Source organism: Engraulis encrasicolus, chromosome 15 (genome assembly GCF_034702125.1).
Source record: "Engraulis encrasicolus isolate BLACKSEA-1 chromosome 15, IST_EnEncr_1.0, whole genome shotgun sequence".
NCBI classification, from domain to species: domain Eukaryota; kingdom Metazoa; phylum Chordata; class Actinopteri; order Clupeiformes; family Engraulidae; genus Engraulis; species Engraulis encrasicolus.
The window spans coordinates 11,246,694-11,272,453 of NC_085871.1; the positions used below are offsets into that span (position 1 = coordinate 11,246,694).

Sequence of the window (25,760 nt, forward strand, 5' to 3'; positions counted from 1 at the left end):
ACTGCAAATGACCAGTGACCACAAACCATCTTGCCATGTGTACCGTTTATATCATCTTCTGCACTGGTCTCGTCTCGTCTCAGAATGTGTAATTTGATGTACATATGTAAAAGGAAATATATTTTTCAGTGTCCATCCATTATCGCGATGTGAAACCATACTGTATTTGGCACTGTAATCTTATCGCTTTTGTAATTTGATGTAATGTAATGCAAAAGGAAATATATCTTTCAGTGTCCCTCCACTAATGTACTGTGAAAAGGACCTGCCATACTGTGTATATCGTCTTTGGCATGGTTCTACTCTTGGCAGTTGTAATATGCACCAGGAAACAGGAAATATATTTTTCAGTGTCCATCCAGGAGCGCAATGCGAGAATTACTTGTTAGGGACAAAACAGGGAGTTTCTCAGTTTCACAGCCAACTGATCTGATAAAAGTTTTGTGGACTAGATAGGCCTGTGAATCAACGTGACACCACAGAGTTGTGACTTTTATCATGTCTCGGAACAAAAGTACAAAAGACACCATTATCATGTTGCTGTAATAAAAGTCCAGCACAGCCGTTCCAAGTTTATTTAATATAAGAATGTCTTTGTGCACTGTCCCCATTAAAGCCCACTGTGGTCTTTGGGTTGCCATCAGCACATCCCTGTTCTTTGTGCTCTGGCAAATCTCTTGGTCTAAGTGTGCTTTTGTTTGTGTGTGTGTGTGTGTGTGTGTGTGTGTGTGTGTGTGTGTGTGTGTGTGTGTGTGTGTGTGTGTGTGTGTGTGTGTGTGTGTGTGTGTGTGTGTGTGTGTGTGTGTGTGTGTGTGTGTGTGTGTGTGTGTGTGTGTGTGTGTGTCTTTGTGTCTTTGTGTGTGTGTGTGTGTGTGTGTGTGTGTGTGTCTTTGTGTGTGTGTGTCTTTGTGTGTGTGTGTGTGTGTGTGCGTGCGTGCTTGCGTGTGTTTGTGTGTTCAGGAATGCTGCTGAATGACCGCGAGGAGGGCCACCGGTGTGTGAGCCTATCAGAGTGCCCCTGTGTGCACTACAACAAGGTCTACCCGCCGGGATCCAACAGAACTACCAAGTGTCAGAACTGGTGAGAAACTGAGTGGAGACAAATGGCTGACGAATTCCTTACAATTTTTACTGCCTCTTGCAAACATCAGTGGATAGGCAGTTAATTAGCACTCATCTAAGCTTTGACTATGAATATATCCGTATTTCACCTCCCAAACGACAATTGAATAAAGGATATATAGCTGTACTTCAGCTGGGTTTTGTTTTTGTGTGGCGTTAGGTGAAGGATTCGCTGTAAAGACAGATGTAAATGTCTCTGTCCTCCAAGTTTACTATGTGGCTGCCGCTGTTCATGGCGTTTCTTGCCCGCCAGGTCACGATGCTAGTCGGTAGTAGGGACAGCAGGGGCCTACAGTAGCTTTAGAATGGCCGTCTATGGGCACCTGCAACTCTGTTCTTAAAATCACCTCTAACATTTGTTTTCAAGAATATGCAACTCAACAAGTGTTCAGCAATATTCACTGGTGTTCCGTAACATTTTTGTAGCGAAATATGGCATCTGTGGTGTTTTATGTGTGTTTTATGTAGCAATTTGTAAATTAAGTTTCACTTTCACTTTCTTTCACAAAATGGCAAACAAAAAATGACAGAAGCCCTATTTCGCCTTGAAACTTGTTAGGGACTGCTAGTGAACACCCCTAACCACTTTGTGAGCTGTAGACTTTCGAAAACAAATGTTTAAGGTGATTTTAAGAACAGAGTTGCAGGTGCCCATAGACGGCCATTCTAAAGCTGGTTGAGATAAAATCCAAATCAGCCAAATAACAGAGACTGCAGCAAATATGAAATAAACGGTGAGGGGGACTCTAAAACATTGCAGACCACTCAGAAAATGGCCTTAATGTTCAAAAAAGTGGAGTTCCCCTTTAACCCCTTAAGGCGCGGCTTTATAAATTCATTGTTACCAGTATGGTAATGACCAAGTCGTGGTGCATTACTAAAGGGCCTGTGTTGTGTCATAGTATTGTAGTGCTATGGTAGTTACATTTCAATGTCTATTACAGCGTGCCTCAGGAGGTACGGCGCGCATTAAGGGGCTACAGCAGTTATACAACGGAAATGACCTATTTGCCTTGGACCTATTGTACCACTTGTGCTGTTACTCAAAGGTATAGAGTACAGAGTACAGTGTACAGTGTAGTTTCAACCTAGCATGAAGCAAAGACATTTAATACTGCGGTAGAAGAAGCAAATGTGACACATCAAAAATTGTGTTTAACATCAAACATTTTATTGCATTCTTGTCACTCTTTTTTTCCCTCACGCCCCCCCCCCCATGACAGTTTGTGTGTGAATGGGAGGTGGCACTGCACAGACGACATTTGCGATAAGAAATGCTCCATCGAGTCCCAGTTTGTGAAGACGTTTGATGGCAAGCACTTCAGGATTCCCGGCAGATGCAGCTACGTGGCAGCTCAGGTTTGGCACATGCTATGGTGTTTTTGGCACACTCCTTGGGATATTTCCTCTTGTACTGTGTATGTTTTATCTGCTGTTTATTTAATTCATTTGGCCGGAGCCAGGGGCCAACCTTTTTGGTCCGCACCAAGGATTGTGTAGACTTATTATCATCGACGTTCAAATCTCTTCGAGACTTGGTCTGACCAAGAGCATAACAATGAACGTTTCCCAAACGGCATGGTTGACCTGCCTCCCTTGGTTTGCTTATGTTTGTTTGCTTATCAACAAAGTGGAAGGAGTTCCCGTATTTGCGGAAACTCTACTTGCATTGCTCTTGACCTGACTAGTTGCAACGCTGAAAGTGTTGCGTCACTAGGAGGGCACAGCCTGCCTAAGAATTGTGGACAAATGAAATCAGGAGTGAACACACCAATGGTTCTCAAGCGTTTTCCACTGCAAGCCCCTTTTGGACCTAAGGACTTTTTCACAAATATTTGTCTGTATTGTGACCTTTGAGTAAAAAGAACGGCAGTTTCTATTTTGAGCAAATTCAAAAGTCTTTCATGTAATGACACACAGATCACCAGAGGCTTTTTTGAGTAAATTTTGTCTTTCATGTGACACACAGGGTGCCAACTGGACAATGCTCATTCACTTTGATGACCAAAGCATCAAACTGAAGAAGGTGGAGATTCACCATGATGGTGTAAGTAACCACACACACACACACGCACGCACGCACGCACGCACACACACACACACACACACACACACACACACACACACACACACACACACACACACACACACACACACACACACACACACACACACACACACACACACACACACACACACACACACACCAAACTGCAGATGGTGGTACAGCTTAAGAAACACAATTGAATTTAGGGAAGGCTAACTTGAGCTACAGCCATTCAATTTCAGTTTCAGCCATTCATTTCTGAAACAGGCATTAAACAACCATTTATTATTGTCAATTTGGTTACTTGCATGTTTTTGTATAGATCTGTAGTTCATAATTGATTGATTTATTGAATGAATGATTGAATGATTGATTGAGTCCAAAAAGAGTAGAATCCGTGTCTTGACCGAGTCTAATCTCAGTCTGTGTCAATCAATGAAAATCCTGAATGGTAATAATGTGAATGTTTGAAGTAAACACAGATGCCATGCATGTCAGTGAAACTATTATGGCCAGGGCTCTATATAGAATTAAGAAAGATTCGGGTGAGTCTAAACCCCATATTTGGTAAGACCATGCATTGGCCCAGATCAAGGTAAGTTCGAGTACCACTGCTAGCAAGTCCAAGTTCAAGTCTACAAAAGAAATGGTCTTGAGTGCAGACTCGAATGCTAAATCCCCCTGGTAAAGCACACTGAGGAAGGCAGAACGCCGAAATGCGTCTGTGTAATAAAGAAACCTATGCATGGTGCGACCTTTTCTCATTTTTCGAAATAGAAGTATGTAAAATGTAATTTAATTCAGTTGACTTTAATATATTTCCCTTTGTATTGTATAGGATGTCCTCATGTTCTCCAATTCAATGGTGACGTTTCAAGGAAAAGAAATGAAAGATTTTCTGTATTCACCAAATAAGGGTAGGCAAAAGACTTTCCTTGTAGAGCAGTGGTATCGTGTATATTTTATTCATTTCAGTGTGAATAGCAGTGTTTGGCTCTAAACTTCACTCTGTTTGTGTGAGTGTGTGTGTGTGTGTGCATGTGTGCGTGCGTGTGTGTGTTTCTATTTTCCAGGCATCGTGTTCTGGCAGTCCTCCATGTATGTTCAGATTATTTGCCACTCAGGTCTCTCCATTCAAGTACAGATGTCCCCAGAAATTCAGGTCTACTTGTATTTGCCAGATTCACAACGCGAAACTACCTCAGGTAAGCATGAAACCCATTGGTCAGTGTCAAATGACACCAGTGATGTCCTAATTCTATTTGTGTGTGTGTGTGTGTGTGTGTGTGTGTGTGTGTGTGTGTGTGTGTGTGTGTGTGTGTGTGTGTGTGTGTGTGTGTGTGTGTGTGTGTGTGTGTGTGTGTGTGTGTGCGTGCGTGCGTGCGTGCGTGCGTGCGTGTGTGTGTGTGTCAGGCCTTTGTGGGAACTTCAATGGAGATTCTGGAGATGATTTCACCACCAGCAGTGGAATAGTGGAGAACTCCGCCAAAGCCTTTGCCCTCTCCTGGTCTCTTGGCGCCTGTACACCTGACATTAACCCGATCTGCACGGACATGGACAAAGGTATGGGCACTGTGCTAACCTGCTCTGTCATGTTTTGTCATATCCTGCTCCATCCTGCTCTCAACACAAGTGAAGTGAAGAAAGCCCAACTGGGAAACTCCAGCTCCTATTGTCATTGTGACACAGCACTCCACAGAGCACAAGTGAACACTGCACACTACAAAATTGCATTTATGCCTCACCCGTGCAAGGGGGCAGCCCCCAGTGGCGCCCCATGGGGAGCAGTGCGGTGGGATGGTACCATGCTCAGGGAGGAGGATGCGGGAGAGCACTAGTTAATTACTCCCCCCACCAACCTGGCGGGTCGGGAGTCGAACCGGCAACCTTTGTGATACAAGTCTGACGCCCTAACCGCTTACTCATGACTGCCCGTGACATGACATGCCACAAGGTATGATTAAAAGGTTAATTACTGTCCCGAGATGGCTGATGCTTAAATTAATCAACAGTAAGTGAACGGTAACTCTCCCGACCACTTTCACAGTCCCGTCATGAGAATTTTCCCCACATATAACTTTTAGCTGACAGAGCTGGCCGGTTGTCACACCAGAGCATATCACAAGTGAGATATGGTCTGGAGAGCACATAGAATTTCTCGTGAGGGAGGGGTAATTTACGATTGCCAATGGGCATTTATTGTCCGTATTCTTAGTCCATAGCAAATCTTGTCAGTTGGATTTAAACAAACTGCAAGCAGGGTTGCCAGATGAGGCTGATGATTTCCAGCCCAAGAAATGCTCAAAAACCGCCTAGATGTGCAAAATCCCGCTCAATTCTATAGATTTCTATGGCAAAAATTGGGCGTTTTTTTCTGCTAAATGCCATTTTTACCTGCACACGGCCATCCTAAGTAGCCCAATTCACCTTTGGCTAAGGCCCACCCTAAAGTGCTTTTTGACCAATCAGAGCGCAGCAAAAGGACGACCTCGGACAAACCTCGGACAGTTTTGACAGCGCTCCATTGAACTCAATGCTGAAATCGCATGTTTTCAAGTAGTTAGCGAGATACGGTCGTATTATTATTAAAATATGATTGGAAATTGTGCCTGGGGTATTTGTGACAAAGGTGCAAGTTTCCCCGCGATGTAACAGGACCACTAATCCCTTTCCTCTTTACCTAAAACCCTACTAATAGCCTATTACTAGCAGCTTGATAGTCTGCCTTGAAGGGTCTCGGCAGCCTCACACTCGACTTGAAAGCACACGGATCAAAAACATACTTTGTGTGCTCCGATCATGCCACCATCTCATTCGTGTCACTTTTCAGTAAGGTTGTAAGCAAACCACGAACCTGTTTCAGAGTAGGGTTTTGGATTTCTGACCTAATTAATGAAGAAACACCGCTAGCAAAGTTAACTATCGGTCACGGCTGGAGTGTTTTGTCTAGCAGCTGATGGACGTTATTTTGTTAAGCTACTGAAGATATAAACGCCAAACGTCAATGTTACACATTGCCGTGGTAGCTTTGAATATGACCACAGCCATCACGTTGTGTGATTTTGTTTTCGTCTAGCAAGTTTGAGTCAGGGCTCAAAAGATATGCGAGCTCAGCTTACCATGGTGCTGGTTACAATGCCTATCGATACCCATAGAAGAGCCCATAGCTGTGATGCATCGCATGACCGTTCAGAAAATAAACACTTATAGCCTATTCACAATACTATGAATGCGTGTTTTATTTATTAGGAGTGAATAATTGCTGCGATTTGCAGTCACTGCATAAATCACGTTGATATCTCAGCATTGAAAGTTTATCTGTCCGACCTAGCAACTGTAACTAAAGAGGGCGGGGCTTAGCCAAAGGCAAATTGGGCGGGAAACAGCCCAATCTGGCAACACTGACTGCAAGTTTCCATTTGTCAAGGAATACATGTCATCATCTTTCCGCTCTTCCCGCTCTCGGATTGGCTCCCTATACCTCAGACTTGCGCTTTGGGACGAGCTTCCATTCTGTCTTTCAGATCAGAACGAATGTGCAAAGCAGCATGAAATTTCCCTCTACGGTGGCCCAGTGGTGCAATCAATATAGAAATTATACAACACACACTATAGTTCCTCTAATCCTGCTTCCCCTACCTCTAGTTCCCCTAGTCCCCCCTACAACTGGTTTCTCTAGTTACCCCTAACTCTAGTCCAACTTGTTTCCCCTACTCCTTGTTCCCCGAGCCCCCATACTCGAGTCCACCATTTCCCCTTGATCATCAATTCCCCCTTCTGTAATCCCCCTAGTTCCTCCAGACCCTACTCCTAGTTCCTCTACTTTAGTTCTACTAGTTCCCTTACCCCTGTTCCCCTAGTCCTTGTTCCCGATGTTGCACTACTCTAGTTCTCATAGTTTCCTACTCCTAGTTCCCCTACTCTTTCTCCCCTGATCTCGTTCTCCTATCTCTAGTTCCCCTAGTATAGTTCCCCTAGATCCGCTTCTCCAAGCTCTGCTAGTTCCCCTATTCTAGTTCCCCTAGTTCTGCTAGTTTCTCTACTTCTACATCCCTAGAGTGGGAGAAGCAGATTATGGGAACTACAGTTGGGGAACTAGGAGTAGGGGACCATGGGAACTAGAGTTAGGGGTGACTGGAGAAGGGGACCAATGGGAACTAGAGTTAGGGGTGACTGGAGAAGGGGAACTAGAGGAACTAGGAGTAGGGAAACTATAGTAGGGGAATTAATGCAGTACAGTGTTTCCCAACCTTTTTTGTCTCGCGTACCCCCTAAGCCTCTTACTTGTGCCATGAGTACCCCCTAATTCATGTTCTATATCGCTTTCTCTGTCCTGCTGCTCCATACATTTATGTTATAATTATATTTTTGTTATAATAATAAATCAATTCCAAGTACCCCTTTCAGTGTGCTCGTATACCCCTGGTTGGGAAACACTGCATTCGAGGAACTAGGGGTAGGGGAAGCAGGAGTGTCGCATAGCTCGAGTGTTTTGGATATATTAAGCCTTGAAAATGAGAATAATGAAACATGTGATGAAGACGCTTGACAGTTTGGGGTTCCATATCTTGAAAGCTATGTCTGCTGTTAGATTCATAACTGATTCTCTGTCATATTTGCAAACTGTTGTACAGGGTATTCAAAACGTTTCAGGGCACTCAGACCGTAAATGACAGAATAGGAGGGACTCAAAAATGGCTTTGGGACAAAATTACCTGTTGGCACCCCCTACACCAGGCCCCAAATGAACCATGTGGGCACTTGATGACTGGAATGTCCTCTTAACCCCATGCACAGTAACACTGTAGCAAACATTCCCGCATGGAAACACTAGTTTTAATCTAGGCCTTCAAATTATGGAACTATTGGTCCAAAACCCCTCGTAGTGTCTGGATTTTTGCTGCCATTTGCTGGTCAAAAGAAGTAACAACAGTGTGATGTCATATTACAATAAGTGGACATACAAGTTGCCATATTACAGTTTTTCCCGATTGGTTTGGCTAATTTCTTGAAACTGAGATGACATACCTATAACCATTGGGTCATTTGACCAAACATTCTTACACTTCTGCAAAACACGTCAGATAGCAAAATGTCATATACCTCCCAAAACAGCTCATTCTTGCATCAGCACTAAACCTTCTCCCACATAAATAGTCAGTACCATAAAAATGGCATATATCCTTCTCAATTAGTTTGGCTCATTTGCATTCATTTAGTCATTCTGTCAAAATAAACTGGATGGTTCAGCATAACTACATGGATCCTCATCACTTGCTCATATCACTCCAAAAACAGTTTACCCGTGTGTCGAAACTAAATTCCTTCCACAGAATGCTGTTTGAAAAAATGTCACGAAATTAGCCAAATAACAGAGGAAACTGTAGTATACACGGTTGTAAAATTATTTTCTGCAAACTAGTAAAGTTACAATACCATCTGTCATGAATTTACTGTTTACCTTAAAATATTATGTCCTATACTTTGACAATTGTGTAGACTACATTGCATATGATGACTCACACAATGAAATCATGCTGACATGTTTTGGAGAGGGCAAGCATTAGACTGAGAATTGTGTAATTCGATTGGATAAGAAAGGTCAATTTATTTGGAAAATGTGCTAAATGTATGCTCAATGTGTCAACTGTAGGGTACTTGTACATAGCCATCTGCCGAGATGTACTAAACATTTGAGACATGTACAAAGCATTTGAAATTTGCTGAAAGCAATGACAAATGCCATTCTGTTGTGGGAAATTGCAAGTTGGTTTGGAGATTTGTCTGTGTTGTTTTGAGAATGTCATCTCAGTTTCGAGAAATTAGCCAAACCAATCGAGAAAAACTCAGGAGAAGAGAGTGGACTGCGTACCCCCACGTACTAAGCCCACTACACCCCTGCTCACAAGAACGGCTTGGACCTTCCAATACACAGCACACCATATGCTGCTTCTGAACGAACACAACAATATTTCAACTACGTATGTGCTCTACATCCCCAATGTCTTTCTCTCTCTCCTTCTTCTTTCCTACAGAAATGTTTGCTGAACAGCATTGTAAGGTGCTGAAGGACTACAGTGGCGTCTTTAGCTCCTGCCATCCATATGTTCCCTATGAGAAATACTATGAGGTGACTCCCGGACCAAATGGCATATTTTAAATTACTTAAAGGTGCACTGTGTAAGATTTTTATTTGTTTATTTCCAGAATTCATGCTGCCCATTCACAAATGTTACTTTTTACATTAACACTTACCACCGCCATCAAATTCTGAGTATTCATTATGACTGGGAATATTGCACTTTTCATAGGCCTACATGAAAAGGAGGATCTTCTCCATGGTTCGCCATTTTGAATTTCAAGAAATAGACATTTTTATCTGCAAAACTGGCTGTACGTTGGTCATACTAGTAAATATTGGTTTAATATCATATTAGATCATATTTGGCAATAAGCAGCACAGTTTCAATGAGCAGGGTAGTTGTAATACCTACTCTGGCCACATCCTACACAGTGCTCCTTTACGTAACACTTGTATTTGTGAGAGTTCTGAATCTGAAGAACCATGCAGCAATGCAACGCATAACTTTATTATAATGTTCCGTGACATAGCTGTAATTTAATATTAAGTACTTTGGCTACGTAGAACTATGCGTTATGCAAGCCGTAACTTCATAATCTTTTTCATAATTGAGGTGTTGTCGTCAGAGACAATTGATGAGAAAAAAAAGACACGAGGTTCTAAACTGCCATAATATGGCTAGACTAGCTGGGAGGACTTGCCGGACTTGATCTCACTTTGTTGCAATAGTGTCACATAACATGCTTAATCTTTGCTAACATATTGATGTTTTTACTGTCATGTTCACAGGCTTGCTTGGCCAGAACCTGCCAGTGCCACTCTGTGCCCCATTCGTGCCTCTGCGTTGCCCTGGGTAACTACGCCAAAGCCTGTGCCTATGTCGGGAAGCCAGTGGGTGACTGGAGAATGGAAACCAACTGCAGTGAGTTTCCCCATCGTGCCACACTGCTATTGTACAGCAACATCTCATGTCAGTGTGTGTGTGTGTGTGTGTGTGTGTGTGTGTGTGTGTGTGTGTGTGTGTGTGTGTGTGTGTGTGTGTGTGTGTGTGTGCGTGACTGTGTGTGTATGGGTGTCTTGCTGTGTGTGTGTGTGTGTGTGTGTGTGTGTGTGTGTGTGTGTGTGTGTGTGTGTGTGTGTGTGTGTGTGTGTGTGTGTGTGTGTGTGTGTGTGTGTGTGTGTGTGTGTGTGTGTGTGTGTGTCTGTGTCTGTGTCTGTGTCTGTGTCTGTGTGTCTGTCTGCATGGGTGTCTTGCTGTGTGTGTGTGTGTATGCGTGTGTGTGTGTGTGTGTGTGTGTGTGTGTGTGTGTGTGTGTGTGTGTGTGTGTGTGTGTGTGTGTGTGTGTGTGTGTGTGTGTGTGTGTGTGTGTGTGTGTGTGTGTCCCTAAGTAACTTTCAAGATTTTCACGTCCACACTTTTTTAGTAGGAAATCCACACACTTCTTAGTACATGAGGCTCCTGGTTCTGGACATGGTCTTGGTCTCAGTCTTGGTCTCGACTGGCATGCCTTGGTGTTGGTGTTGGTCTTAACTGGCCTGTCTTGGTGTTGGTGTTGGTCTTAACTGGCATGCCTTGGTATTGGTCTTGGTCTCGACTGGCATGCCTTGGTGTTGGTGTTGGTCTTAACTGGCCTGTCTTGGTCTGGACCTGGCCTTGCCTGGCCTGTCTTGGTGTTGGTGTTGGTCTTGACTGGCCTGTCTTGGTGTTGGTGTTGGTGTTGGTCTTGACTGGCCTGTCTTGGTCTGGACCTGGCCTTGATCTGGACCTGGCCTTGGTCTGTATACCCTCCACTGTTGGTAATGTCTTGGTCTCAGGCAAAGCAATCTTGTAAACCCATCACTACTCTGCTGTGTTGTGTGTCTTGCAGCGGTGATGTGCACGGCCAACCAGGTCTTCTCCTACAGTACGAGTTCGTGTAATCGTACATGCCACAGTGTGACGGGCCCTGACCCCACCTGTATGATGATGGACGGCAGCGGCATGGAGACAGAGATGGCCGTTGCACCCGTGGAGGGCTGCGGGTGCCCGGCAGGAAGCTACCGGAACAGCCTGGGCTCCTGTGTCCCCACGTCGCTGTGCGACTGCTACAGTGGGGGCATGACTGTCCCACCAGGGCGATCCACCATCAACGGCTTATCATGGTGAGTGGTGTGGTGTGTCTCACATCCCTAATGGGACAGCATAATTAGGGAAGCAGTTTTAAGATCAGAGGGTTGCAGATTCGAATCCCATCCTTACTTCTCCCTACACCTCCATCCATGGCTGAAGTGCAATTGAGCAAGGCACTTTACAATGCCCTGTAAAATATCTGTATCTGTATTTTTGGACAAAGCGTCAGCTAAGTGTAATATCATGTAAAATCAATAGGTTGAAACGATAAAAGTTGGAGATATTTATGCAGTAGGCCTATTTATTTTCTGTGTGATTTATTTTCTGAGATCAAACTGAGGCATGTTTTCTTGTCTGGCCATTTTTTTGTTTGTTTGTTTGTTTGTTTGTTTGTTTTGTTATTATGTCCTTTCAGCTTCTGTGAACACACACAATTAAGCTGCAGATCACCAGCCTTCTGTCGTGGTAAGAAAAGTTGACCTATAAATATTTGAGTTGACTGAAATTGAATTGAATAAATTATGCTAAATGCAAAAGTTGTAAAAGACTGTTGTGTGAGTCCCTGCATAAGGATTTGCTTCGCTAGTAGGTCTAGTTATGGTGTTATGAAAATGGCTCTCTTAAAAGTACGTCTATGATATGATGTTAGCTGAGAAATGTAATTTAGGACTGTGTGTGTGTGTGTGTGTGTGTGCGTGCGTGCGTGCGTGCGTGCGTACGTACGTGCATGGCCGCTGACAGCTTTTGCCGGGCCCGGGACAAATTCACCTGAATGGGCCCCCCCATTCAATACATTCAATGTGACGAGAACCCGATTCTGCCCCCCCCTGTCCCCCTGGGCCCGGAACAATAGACCCCTTTGTCCCCCCCTGTCGGCATCCCTGCGTACGTGCGTGCGTGCGTGCCTGAGAGACCACTTTCTCACGTGACACCTCTAGAGCTGGTGTGTGAATCTGAGAATGTAAATGTATTTGAAAGCACATTGAATCAACTGAATAGTTGTGGTATTGTGCAATATAAATACATTTTTGATTGACTGATTCATTGTCTTTGTGCGTCTTTCAGCTTGCAAACCTGACCAGGTCTGCGTGGATTGCTTGGGTTCCACCAACAATACCTCACAAAACACCTGCGATGGCCTTGGCCTACCAATCGTAAGGCACACACGCCCACACGCACACACACACACACACACACACACACACACACACACACACACACACACACACACACACACACACACACACAGATTGTAACACAGCGAAGGACTTAAAACTTAAGAACATTAAATCCATTGGTAGTGATTAATTAATGGAAATGAATGTGTAGCATTGATTAAAAGAATTACAGTAATGTATAGCCTTGTCTAATACACTGACATCTCACATCTCTGTATTTACACTTCATTCACCAAGTCACAGTTCACCTTCCTCTACTCCCTGCATCGTGGGATTCGTAGGAATCATTTAAAAATCATTTAGATGGAAGGAATGTATCTGTTTTACTTGTGTTGGCAGTAATTTACCATTTACAGTAATTACCCTTTTCAATGTATAGAGTATTTGCTTAAATAGGCTACTTCAAGAAAACCTACTGAAGAAGAAGGTGTGCAGTGTGTAGATGGGTCAAATTTAACTCAAAACCTTTTTAACCAATTTTGTTTAAGTTTGGTTTGAATGTAGATTGTCCCTCTGTGTTTTCCTGGTTGACACTGCACAACTGGGTATAGTAGTATCTAAGCCACACAGGGAGAGTGTTAAATGCTGAAATGTTTACATTTACAGTTTTTTTCAATTGCTAACAAGCTCTTACCCATACTTTGGATACTTTTTCTAAACTCTTAACACAGACCAGCACCTACCAAACACAATTGGCCAAACAGTTCATTTTCTTCTCAAAAGCATACACTGTTAAATATACACAAAGAAATGCATTCATTGACTGCTAATTGTGTGAAAAAAGCATGTAATGTGTCAACTGTATGGCAATGGAAAGCCCTTGGTGTGCTAACTTTATTAAGAGTTTTGCAAATGTCGCTGAGGATTGGACAAAAGCTTGTTAGCAATTGAAAAAAACTGTAAAATGTTTAGAAATTCAACAGGACTTTGGTTGGCTTGACTTAACCGGTATGGATCTGGTCTGTATACAGATTCTTCCTCAGTGTTTTCCTGGCTGCTACTGCCCAACTGGAACGTATCTGAGCCACAGGGGGGAGTGTGTTTCCGCCAATAACTGCACCTGTATGTTCAGTGGGACCATTTATGGACCTGGTGAAAGTGTTAAGAGCGACTGTAAAACATGGTAAGTGCCCATGGTTACACATGTATGCATATTTTTTGTAAATGCATTTGTTTGAGTGTTTTGTTTACACATAAACTTATTCTAGCTCCCTGAAATGGATATTTTTAAAAGCCGGGTTTTGTACAACTCGCCTGCCACAATTGTGATCGCTTTTAACCACATGCCATGTTAATGGGATAAAAAGTATGTAAACGGTTTGATTTACAAAAATGTCTGAATCTGCATATTCAACGCCGGCTAATATTTCCAAGCTCCATAAACCCCATGCAGTACCTCTGCATCCCACCTTGGAGTCCGGAATCCCAGTTTGGGAAACACTTCTTTAAGCTATCCAGCCATCCATCTATTCAATAATCCCTCATTTTGGTGTGTGAGTGTGCGTGCGTGCATTTGTGTGTGTATGCGCGTACGTGTGTGTGGATGTGTGTATGCGCACGTGTGTGTGTGTGTTTCCCAACAGCACTTGCACTGGAGGGCGCTGGCACTGCAGTGGGGAGCCGTGCCCAGGAAAGTGTCAAGTCTTTGGGAACGGGCACTACCAGACCTTCGACCACAAGTGGTACAGCTTCAATGGAAACTGCGAGTACACCCTGGTGGAGGTGAGGTTTTGGTTCATCAACTTGTAAGCAGGTCATAGGCACACCCCAACCCGCTTACACAGAGAATCTTGTGGTTCCCAACTTCAAGAGAGAAACTGCATGTAATATGTATGGAATAGCGGCCGACGAGTTGTCCCGATATCAAGGGAAATAATGGACGAGGCGGAGCGTTCTGAACAGCCCGACGTCGCAGCCAAAGGCCTGTTCGCTTTGCCAAGTCCATTTTCCCTTGATATTGGGACACCTCGAAGGCCGCTATTCCGCTTATCACCCGTTTACCAGCATTTAAGTATTAATTTATTCATATGTTGATCTAAGGCTTCGTGAGAAAGTAGATTCACCACTGCGCTTGGTACGTTGCTATGGGCACCACTTCCTAATCTAGTGAGATGCGCCTCTATCGGAGGCATGTAAGGACGCGCGCAGAATGTTGGGGTGACTTGACAACCAAATGCGATAGAATTGACGACTGGGTTTTTGACTTGACAACCAGATGTGATAGAATTAGTAACGGGGTCTTGACTAGACAACCAGATGCGATAGAACTAACGACGCGGTCTTGAGTCGACAACCAGATGCGATAGAACTAGTAACGGCGCGTCGCCAGAAAGTTAGAAAAGAAGCAACTCGGACGCCCGCACGCCCGCATGACATCATAGGTGTCCTGCTACCGGGGAATAAAGGACACCTGCTCAGCCAATCAGAAGACGTTCCGTCTGCTCACTGGGTGATAATGATCTTCTAGCCGACTCCTGTTAAATGACAACTGTAACATGTAGAATGCTTTTTTGCTACTTTTCTTAGTTTGTCATTAGTTACCAATGTTACATGAAAACGTCACAGATTTTGATGAAGTAAGTCATGATAGCTCAGAAAAATGACTAGTTTAGAACTTAACTTAACTGACCTTTATTTTGTGGGCATCTGTGGGTTGTTTCCAAACGATATCTCACTGTATTTGCATGCTGACAAATAAAGGACTACTACTAGTTTCTGAGACAGATCTTTTTGCACCAGGATCCTGACTCCATTTCTAAGTACGTAGAGCCTTCTTTAAGGTTCTTTTTCCTCAGACATTTGTTTTTTGGGCACTTAAAGTGATACTGTGTCATTTTTGGCAATAAGCTCATATTGCATCTTACCTTAAGTTAAATGATTGAGTATTACATTTCTCCTGTACTTCCTGCCGTTCTCTGAGTATGGCAGTGTACATTTTACCTCCAAGCTAGCAGTTAATATTGACTGGCAGCTAGCTGGTCTCATAGGATTCAATGTTAACTGCTAGCTTGGAGGTAACATTTGCACTGCCATACAGGAGAAAAGTAAAACTCAATCATTTAACTGAAGGGGAGGTGTAATATGAGCTTATTTAAAAAAATGGTATATTATCACTTTAAGCCTTTATGTAGGCAGATACGCTGAAGATGGAGACTGGAAATGAATGGGCATGCAAGCCAGAGATGTACGAGGAGATTGGTCACTGATGTAAGTGTCCATAGAAATTAACAGTGAAGATTCGTAACACAAATATGGCGTCTACCCGCACATCTTCCGCCTTTCTGGTAGCAAGAGCCAACTGCCTGCTGAGCTGCGTTGTCGTAGACCCAATCGTCTGCCTGTTTCGACGCAGGCAAATTGTTGCGCATGCGTAGTTATGAAAAGCTGTGGCTCCCGTGCCGTTATAGAATTACTGCGCCTGCGCTCTGTCAAAAAAAACCGTGAGAAAAGTGGCTTAAAAAGCTTTATTTTGACTCATATGACACAACTAAGCATTCTACTGTAGATTTATCATCTTTTCACAGCGGTTTCAACCATATGGTTTTCACAACCGTTAGGTTCCCTCCCGTCCTATGCTCAGTTTCTCCATTCATTTTCCCACTGACTCTCAGATCTGGTCTTACTAATCGCGGAATAGCACCAAGAAGGCGTCAAGAAGATGGCGGCCGTGTGCCCAAACGTATACAGGAAGGAACTTTTATGCAAGCCCATTTATGGTTGGGACCTTAGCATGCTGTGCCATTGCACACCCAACAGTTTGTTTTGAGGTTCTTGGCAAAAGGGTGAAATTGAACTGTGTTGAACGGTATTCTGCACTCTTGGAATGCCTTTCTAGATGTTTGGGTTTTGAGATTCAAGTTTGTTTAATGCGGGTTTTTTTACATTTTACTCCCTAGGATGACTGCGGGAGTGGAATAGGTACGTTTGCAGTCAGAGTGGAGAGTATTCCCTGCTGCGATGAAGAGCTCACCTGCTCACGCACCATCACTCTAGACATGGTACAAACACAGAGATGTGCGCACACTTACAGTACATTACATACTGTAGACTGTAAAGTATGGTTGTAAAGAAATGGCTCCACTATTTTACTGTTACAAAACTATTCTTTATTTTTCATTTGAATGTTTTCCCATTTCATATGTGATGTTTAAGTTCATTGCTGTCTTCTATATATATATATATATATGTGTGTATATATATATATATATATATATATATATATATATATATATATATATATATATATACATACATATATACTGTATATATCAATCATATTATTATTATGATATTATATGATTATTATTATTTACGGTGTAACGTTGTGTTCAGGACAACGGCATGTACCTGACGTTTGACCAGTCAAACATGTCCGCCATGCACTACAAGAAGAGTGGCTCCGGAATTCTGGTGGAGAAGGTGGGGCTGTACATAGTGGCGTCTGTACCTTCCCTGGGACTCACACTCATTTGGGATAGAAACACGCGTCTCACTGTGCTACTGGCCCGCCGCTGGAAGGTAATACGTCTCTCTCCTCTCTCTCTCTCTCTCTCTCTCTCTCTCTCTCTCTCTCTCTCTCTCTCTCTTTCTCTCTCTCTCTGTCTCTCTCTCTCTCCCACACACACACACACACAGCACACATCTGGGATAAAAGCATATGCCTCACAGTGCTACTGTATACTCCAACCCTCCCTCCGACCACCCCTGCCCTCTGTGCATATCCTACAACTACATAACTAGGACAGAGTGTGCGGTCTGTGTGGGAACTATGACGCCAGCGAAGCCAATGATCTGCAAGGCCTCAGTCCGCTGGAGTTTGGCAACAGCTGGAAGACGGGCACGCCACCCTGCTCCGACGTGAGAAACGAGACCTTCCCCTGCGAGACCCACTCCTACTGCTCCCACTGGGCACAGAGACGCTGCATGATCATCACGGGAGACACCTTCAAGGCGTGCCACCTCAAGGTATGATGTAGTAGTAGTGTATTAAGGAACTACAGTAACCTACAGTACACCACTTAGCTTCAGGTGGGCTGGTCAATATTTCTCAGTGAAGTAGCCTCTTTTCATAGACGTCCTCTATTTGCTAAAAACACTCAACTACATCATAACAACATTGCGATGATATTACAGACAGCCTTAAGTAACAGATTAAGAGTTGGACATTCCACTTTTGATGAAAATAAGGGGTTAATCACCTTTGTGAAGCAGAATGTGCTAACATCGAACACTTAATACCGTAGATGACCAAAAAAGAGGTTGATTTCTATCTAGCCATTACTGTCCCGAAAGCAAGAAAATGGCTTAAACTTGACACTGCAAAATCTATTCGGATTCCTGGGTTGCCATCTTGAAAGATGGCAATCTTGAATGGGTTGGCCTCCGAAATGTAATCAGTTCACCCTACGTATATACCTAGACCTCTTTTGAAACAAAATATTCAACATCTTTCAAGTCGGCCGTGGTTGCTAGTGCTAAATCATTCCGATGGGCTATTAGTCCACGGGCCAGGTGAGATGTCGGTACCACTCAGAGGGGCAAAGGTTGCTTATATTTTTTGAAAAGATACATGTCTGAAGTTAACAATTTTGTATGATATCCTTCTGTAAGTACAGCCAAGTTAGGGTTATCAGCCGTTAAAGTAACACCCCCCCCCATCAAAAATAAAGGTTTAACAACGTTGTCACATTAAAATCTTGTTTATTTAACTCGAGAGTGTGCAGCACTTCTCTCCTCCTGCAAGTGTGCAACTGCACTCAGGACCCGCCAGGTTAGTGGGGGGATTAATTAACCAGTGCTCTCCACCATCCTCTTCCATGACTGAGGCACCCCAATTATGGTACCGTCCTGCTGCACTGCTCCCTTACGGATGCCCTTTGGGGGCTGCCCCCTTGCACGGGTGAGGCATAAATGCAATTTTGTTGTGTGTCGTGTGCACAGTGTGTAGTGTGTTGTGGAGTGCTGTGTCACAATGTGAATGGGTGTAGGAGTTAACTAGTTGGGCTTTCACTTCACTTTCACATGACTACTAAAAAGGGACAAGTTAATGGATGAGTTTATGCTGTGTTTTTCACACAATTGCTATGATTTCAGTTGCAAGACTAATATCAAAGGGGACATTATCACATATATTTCTGGTTAACCTCTGGGCGCATAACAACATTGATTTTAGGACAAGTAGTCAGGATTCAGACACCATATAACACAATGAAATCACTGAGAAACTATATCATTGATACTGGTTATGGAAAATTATTTGCCTAGTTAACATTGCTCTGCAAACAGGTACACTAAATATGATAATATTTGAATATACTACCCACTCCAAGCTTTCATATGGTATACAACAAGCTATGACAACCAACTGCAAAATGCACCTAGAGGTATTGCTTCCTGAACTTTATGAGAAAATGGCAAAACTGTGTTTTGAAAAAAATACCATGCCTCATACAAGACTGAAAATCACCCCCTACAAATGGGATGACATAGTGAAAGGATACATTTTCGGATTCCTGATACTCGAGACAGTATTTTAGAGTTTAAAATAGGTCTCTCTGATGCTCCCTGATGCCACAGTATGAAAAGACAAGAGATGATATCGGCGAAAATGGAAAAAAATGTGTCTGAGTAAATGGTTGAAGCGCTGCAGGGAGGGCTATACTTAACCAAAATGTTCTCAAAAGGTGTCGGATGAAAGCTCAGAGTCTCCCCTTCGCAACGATACCACATATAACAAAATTAACCATCCCTATATGTCTTAAACAAGGCCCAGTAGAAAGACAGGCACCCATCTTAAAAACCTTTATTTTTGATGGGGGGGTTTTACTTTAACGGCTGATAACCAGGGCCGGTTCTGGCTTATTTGGTGCCCTAGGCGAGTTTGAGTTCTGGCGCCCCCCCCTTACCTTTGAAAGAAAAAAAAACTCTTTCTTATACCTTACAGAACACAAGAGTAATATCCGTAGTAAGCTTAACTAAATAGCATCAAGAACAATAACCGTTTTTCATCAAATGGATTTGTGGTTCTTTTTGACAGGCGACCAACACATCAGATTGAGTCGCATGAAAGTAGCTTCACTGTGTGGTGTGTTGGATGTGATGGTGGTGGGGCCCCCAACCCCAGATGAGAGGGAGGTTATCAATGTGTTTGAATTGTAACGTGAAATTGAAATGCCAGGAGAGTGATACAGTACTTGCATGTAAAATGCATGTGTAGACAATAAGCCTACCAATGAGGTCTGCATTGATCTACACTACCTACAGCATCACAAAGCATGGCAGCATAACAATTTTAATAAGCTACACATTTGTGCTGTCTTCCAAACCAATTTCATTTCTGGACTGGAAATAGTGGTGCATTTGTGAGTAGGAGAATGAGAAGGGGGCTATCTATGTGCTTGAACTGGAGGGACAGGGTGAGAGAAAGGGAGAAGAGCTGTCACGCTATTGAATTTCATAATATACAAAATATAGTAAATAGCCTCACTTGTCTGCTGTGCATGGTTCTGTTACATGATTAATGTAGGCTATGTCATTCTGGTCTGGAAATTAATGTTTTTTAAGCTTACAACAAGCAGGTAATTCATGTGGATGGAAGGAGATATGGGAGCTAAAATTGTTTCAAACATTGCACCAGTCTTACTTTACATTGCTTGTCAACCTAAGCAAGTATTATGATATCAGGTGGGTGTTAGTGAGTAGTGAGTAGGCTACTAACAGCTACTTTACTGGATTTCATTGCTTGGCATACTTGGCTAATGTTAGCATGCTAACTAGCGATTTCTCTGATCAAAAACAAAGCTCTTTTTCTCTCTAATTCCAAATAGTAACCTCATAACTATTAGGCTTTCCATAATCACAAACGGTTGCTGATTAAATCACATAGTTCCAAAACACCCTCTGAAACTCCTGCATCATGCAATGAGTGGTTTAATGAGAACATAATAATCTCCATAGGCCTACAGCAGAGCAGCACTACTGTTTGCGCTTGCCCTCTCTTGCTGTGTTCCATTACCCGTACTTAACGCCCTTTCCGCACTGTGTTTGGGTACGCAGGGCGTTCCATTTCTAATCGCGAGGGTAAAGTGTACTGTAAATTACCCGGATAACGCCCCCAAAACGGCCATTTTTCGAAGTGTGGTGTTACTGTACACTTTTCGCACTCAACGGCCGCCATGTTTGTGACGTAGTTGAGTGTCAGATCTGTCAAAAGGTTGAATCTCTGTGATAACAGCATAGTTTTGATTCCAAAGACAATCGCCATGTGTATTAGAGGCAGGGGTAACTTTAAAAAGTGTTAGCATAAGGAACAGTGCCTTCCGTGTTGAATTGCATATTGGTGGTTGGTAAACTCGCGACCAACCGTCATTTCCGTTAAGTGTATCAGACAGAACGGGAATCGGAATGTACTCGCCTCGTGAATTGCGGAGGGTGGAAAGGGTACTTCACTGCACTCAAACAAGGTACACAGTACAGAGGGTGAATAATGGAACACAGCATCTGTCTCTCGAGTGAGTCTCCGAATTCAAAATAGATCGCACGCTGTCACTCGTCCCGCCCCCTTTCTCAGGACTGTCTGTTTATTGGTTCACAGACATCCCAGAGACAGTTGAAAGCGATATTACTATTGGCTGAGGGGCGCTTTGCCGTGAGGAGCGCTTTCGCCACTCTTTGTTGATTGCGACTTCATAAAAAAAAACTTCATATCGCAAAATTACGCATAGGAGAGCGCCATTTCGGCGCTCCTTCTTCACATGGCGCTCTAGGCGACCGCCTAGCCGGCCTATGCTAAAAACCGGCCCTGCTGATAACCCTAACTTGGCTGTACTCCCAGAAGGGTTATCATACAAAAATGTTAACTTCAGACATGTATCTTTTCAAAAAATATAAGCAACCTTTGCCCCTCTGAGTGGTACCGACATCTCACCTGGCCCGTGGACTATATGGGCAGGCTAACTGGAACTAGCTGACTGGAAATTCTCTGAGAGCATGACAACTTTGAAGTAGGAGCGCCATAATAAGGTGGATACACCTCTATGTCTCAGTTGCCCCATTAAACCTGCACATTTCGACATTTGTCATATTCTCACAGCATTTCCCGTCTGCTAGTTCCAGTTAGCCATGGATAGTAAGGGGTCAAACTGAAAATTGGACTGAAATTGGGCATGCTTGCACCTCCCAGTAATGCATAAAAGCTAGACATAATGTTTCGAACATTCCCATCAGGGTAGTTTAAAAATACAGTATGTCTGCACACATTTTGCTGTACTGTGTATATGAATGGGAGAGAGAACTTTTGATTAACCTTGCTATTCACCTTGGCCTGTGCCCTCTCATCAAGCCTGTGTGACAGACAACATTTCGTTTTCAATTATGTCTGTTTTCATAATCACATTACTATATTGCTAGTGTACAGTATGTGTTTAAAATGATCTCGCTTGCCAAATAACATGACACTGCAGGCTGGATTTGAGCCCTGGGCCTTGAGTTTGACATGTGTGCTGTAAGCTGAACCCCTTCCCTGTGTGTTCGCACAGGTGGACCCTGGCCCCTACTATGCGGCCTGTGTGCTGGAAGCCTGTGCCTGCCAGTTTGAGGGCAGATTCCTGGGCTTCTGCACTGCTGTAGCAGCGTACGCTGAGGCCTGCAGTGAGCAAGACGTCTGCATACGCTGGAGGACACCGGACCTCTGTCGTGAGTACACATCTTGGGTCTTGGTGCTGGGCATTGCCAACGGCCTTACGATACAATACATATCACATTACAGAGGTCACGATACGATACACATTGCAACACAGGTCATATGATGTGATACGATATGTATTGCGATGTTTCTTATGATATGCTGGCTAGTAATTGAATGCCAGAATGCAGTGTAGTTACAGTGTAATTCTGCCTCTAGACTCATTAGCAATGAACAAGAAAACGTGTTTACTGTTTATATGTTTCACTCCTAAATAAGAGTAAGTGTATGGACCTCATTGTACTGACTGTGCTGTGTAATGGCAAAAACATTAGGACATATGAAGGGTTTATTTGCAAAACGGTGTATCTCCATTTTTTGACTTTTGCATTTTATTATTGGAAATGACTTTTCAGAGGTCATATCACCCATGTGTGAATTCTTACCATTAAAATATTTTGAGAACATACTTTTTTAAGCTATATAAAATGCATTTTGCGATGCATTTCAATGGAATGCCCAGTACAAAAATGTCGATTTCCCATCATTCTATAAAATGGAGATACACCGTTTTGCAAATAAAGCCTTCATATATACGTCCCCGGTTCTCTAAAGAAGTGGAGAGGCTGCTCTCCTACGGGTTTACTCATCCTACTGAGTAAAATCCACAGGATACAATTACCATCACCGCCGAAGGCAAACGGGGGGGGGGCGACCAACAGCAGACCGGTGCTCTAGATGCACTTTGTGCAGAACCGCCATCAACAGGGCCACCGGGGGGAAAGCGTACAGCCTCCTGCTGGGCCAAGGATGTGCCAGGGCATCAGTGCCTATGGCAGAATCACACGGGTCTTTAGAGGAAAAACAGCCCACAGTGGGTGTTTTCTGCTGACGCAAACAGGTCCACATCGGCCTTGCCGAAGTGGTCCCCCTCAAGCCAAGACACACCGTCAGGAGTTCTAGGTTGTTAACGTGACACGCGACCAAATGAGGAGACAAGGTACCGCTGACGCCACAGCCGTCAAGCAACGCCCCCCACCCATTGAGTGATATGTCCCCTCACCCAGTGGGACGGTCCCCATGGTTCCAAGGACGCAAAGCAGCTGACAGACACCGTAACTGTACGCCGCCTGTGGTGGACTGGGCATAAGCGCAGAGCGTTAACCCACCGTTGCAAATCTCTCATGGAGAGACGGCCGAGAGGAACCACTTGATACTTGAAGCTGGATACTTGAAGCCATGACCCCAGTAGACATAAAAACATGTAGAACCTTCCTGCATCCAGCTACCTGCCTCTGCGGTCCACCTTCTGGTCGGGGGACGTGCGGTGGTCACCGCGCCCTCTACGGTGGGCATGCTTTTTGAACTACGCTTTGGTGCACACTTGGCCAACGGGGCTCGAAGGCTAAGGCTCCTGAGGGGATTCTTTAGGTGGGACGGCGTTGGTAAAACAAAGCGGGATTGGCGTCACTTGACGAGAAGGGTCCAAGGCCTTGAATGCACCTCAAACTGTTGCTGCATAGCATTGATGGCAGCTGAGCCTAACAGGCCCGTCTCAGAGACAGGGTGATCAAAAATTGGCATTTTGTCTTTGTCATTCATAAACGAGAGGTTGAGCCATGAGGCCAACAACTTAGAGTGTCATAGTCGGAGGCCTGAGCTACCGTATGCAACAAGACGACCTCACGATGGCCAGCAGCAAAGGTCGCAATGACACTGCCACCAAGGAAGGGGCGACCAGTAAGACTCCTGTCCATTTGTGGAGGGAGGTCCCACAGATCATCCCAGCCATGTTGAGCATGGAAAAACCTTTGACAAAGTTGTATGAGAGCTTGCACACCTCAAAGTCTTCTTTTTAGCAGTCATTCAGCATGGAAAAAACACCAACAGGGGCTCTGGACGAAAGCGGGGCTTGCCACGATATTTGGACCTCAGTGATAATGTCCTTAAATGGAGGGAGCACCTCCTGGACAGTGGGTGTCACTCGTGGGAGGGAGCACCTCCTGGACAGTGGGTGTCACTCGTGGGCTCCATCGAGGAGTGAGCGTTGTCTTGGGGCAGGTGGCGCTCGCGGTGCCCAATTTATCTGCTGCTTTACGGCAGAAAACGTGGATGGTATCTGTCAACTGGGCAGAGCCATCCCCCCGTCTGAGCTTGCAGTCGAGCGAGCCTGAGATGGAGGGATATCTAAATTGAATGCTTCGCCAGGAAATTCCCTATCATCCAAAGAGTCAGTAGCCGCTATGGAAACGCAGTCCATTAGGGCATCGTCTACCACAGGGGAAAGTGACCGCTGGGTAAGTATGGGAGCAGACTCGTAGGGCTGAACCACTCTGCCGCGTTGTGACTGGGCATCATTCCAATCCTCGTCCTCCAAATTGGGTATGGTTTGTGGAGAATAGATGCAGCTAATTCAGGGAGCATTGCAAGTCTGTGTCTGTGCATTTTTAACTGACAGATTGCTGCAAGGTTTGCATGAGCTAACGACTAACGCCTCCCGGGCATGGGCTAGGCCAAGGCAAACACAGCATGCATCGTGTGTGTCTGTAGTTTTAATGTTGAAGCCACAGCCCCGTGGGCATGGACGGTCTTCCTGTTGAGGTCTCTTACGAGAAGCCTTATGCCCAGCCATTGTATACACTGTACAGTGTTGCCAGATGTATGATAATTATCGTATTTGTACCATAATTTTGTCCATTTTGTCCTCTTTACGATCAAAAAAACATGATGTACGATAATTTCAGAGTTGTTTTTCAGTTCATTTAGATGCCCTGAAACAACAATTTGGGTCCTGTACGATAATTTCCTCCCACAACGCCCTCAAAAATGATCATTTTGAGGTTTTGGTACGATAATTCAGCATTTTCCATCTGGCAACACTGTTGCCATATGTACTAGATGGTGGGGTGTCACTTTAATGCTCATCTTTTCTGTCCTCTTCCCAGCTGTGTTTTGCGACTACTACAACAAGGAGGGCCAGTGCACCTGGCACTACGACCCCTGTGGAAATGTCCCGACATGTGGAACCGATTACTTCAAGGGGAAACTGGAAGGTAATGTAGCCCGTCGTGCATTCATATGCTCTTGGAGGTAGATTATCCAATCTTGGAAACTCGTATATAAACATTTTTCAACAAGTTTTTTCTAGTGGCATTTGGAATTTGCCATAACTCCCAGAGCACACGAATGCCCGGTTACTCATTAACTTGTCCTACAGGCTGTTTCCCTAGATGTCCAGCAGAGACGCCCTACTATGACGAGAAAACAGGCCAGTGCTTGAGGAATTGGTGAGTGAGTCCACTGCATCGAACTTGTAGCACAGGGATTTTCAACCACGGCCCACTAGTGCTCCGTGACAGTATTGTTGGTCAATGACTTGCTGTGGACGTTATATGTCAAACTCACACTTCAGGCAGGCACCGTACATGAAGTTTTGCACGAACAGACAACTTGTGCGACAAAACAACAAGAATAAACTCATTGCGCACATTTCACTGTTTGTTTTCATTGCATTGTTTCTCCACGCTGTAGCCTAAGTG

The 25,760-nt window shown here is 44.1% G+C and overlaps 1 protein-coding gene across 1 annotated transcript in view; it reads left to right on the forward strand.

Annotated features, from left to right (window-relative positions):
- Positions 1–25,760, forward strand: part of LOC134464822 (mucin-2-like) — a 71,054-nt gene that overhangs the window by 8,781 nt on the left and 36,513 nt on the right. The window contains exons 6-21 of the mRNA XM_063218157.1: positions 961–1,081; positions 2,346–2,481; positions 3,092–3,173; positions 4,243–4,374; positions 4,583–4,732; positions 9,205–9,299; positions 10,041–10,221; positions 11,120–11,393; positions 13,570–13,662; positions 14,123–14,261; positions 16,436–16,537; positions 16,872–17,057; positions 17,280–17,504; positions 22,076–22,232; positions 25,167–25,274; positions 25,439–25,508. Coding sequence (XP_063074227.1) covers positions 961–1,081; positions 2,346–2,481; positions 3,092–3,173; positions 4,243–4,374; positions 4,583–4,732; positions 9,205–9,299; positions 10,041–10,221; positions 11,120–11,393; positions 13,570–13,662; positions 14,123–14,261; positions 16,436–16,537; positions 16,872–17,057; positions 17,280–17,504; positions 22,076–22,232; positions 25,167–25,274; positions 25,439–25,508 — 2,251 coding nt within the window. The remainder of the gene's footprint in view (positions 1–960; positions 1,082–2,345; positions 2,482–3,091; positions 3,174–4,242; positions 4,375–4,582; positions 4,733–9,204; positions 9,300–10,040; positions 10,222–11,119; positions 11,394–13,569; positions 13,663–14,122; positions 14,262–16,435; positions 16,538–16,871; positions 17,058–17,279; positions 17,505–22,075; positions 22,233–25,166; positions 25,275–25,438; positions 25,509–25,760) is intronic.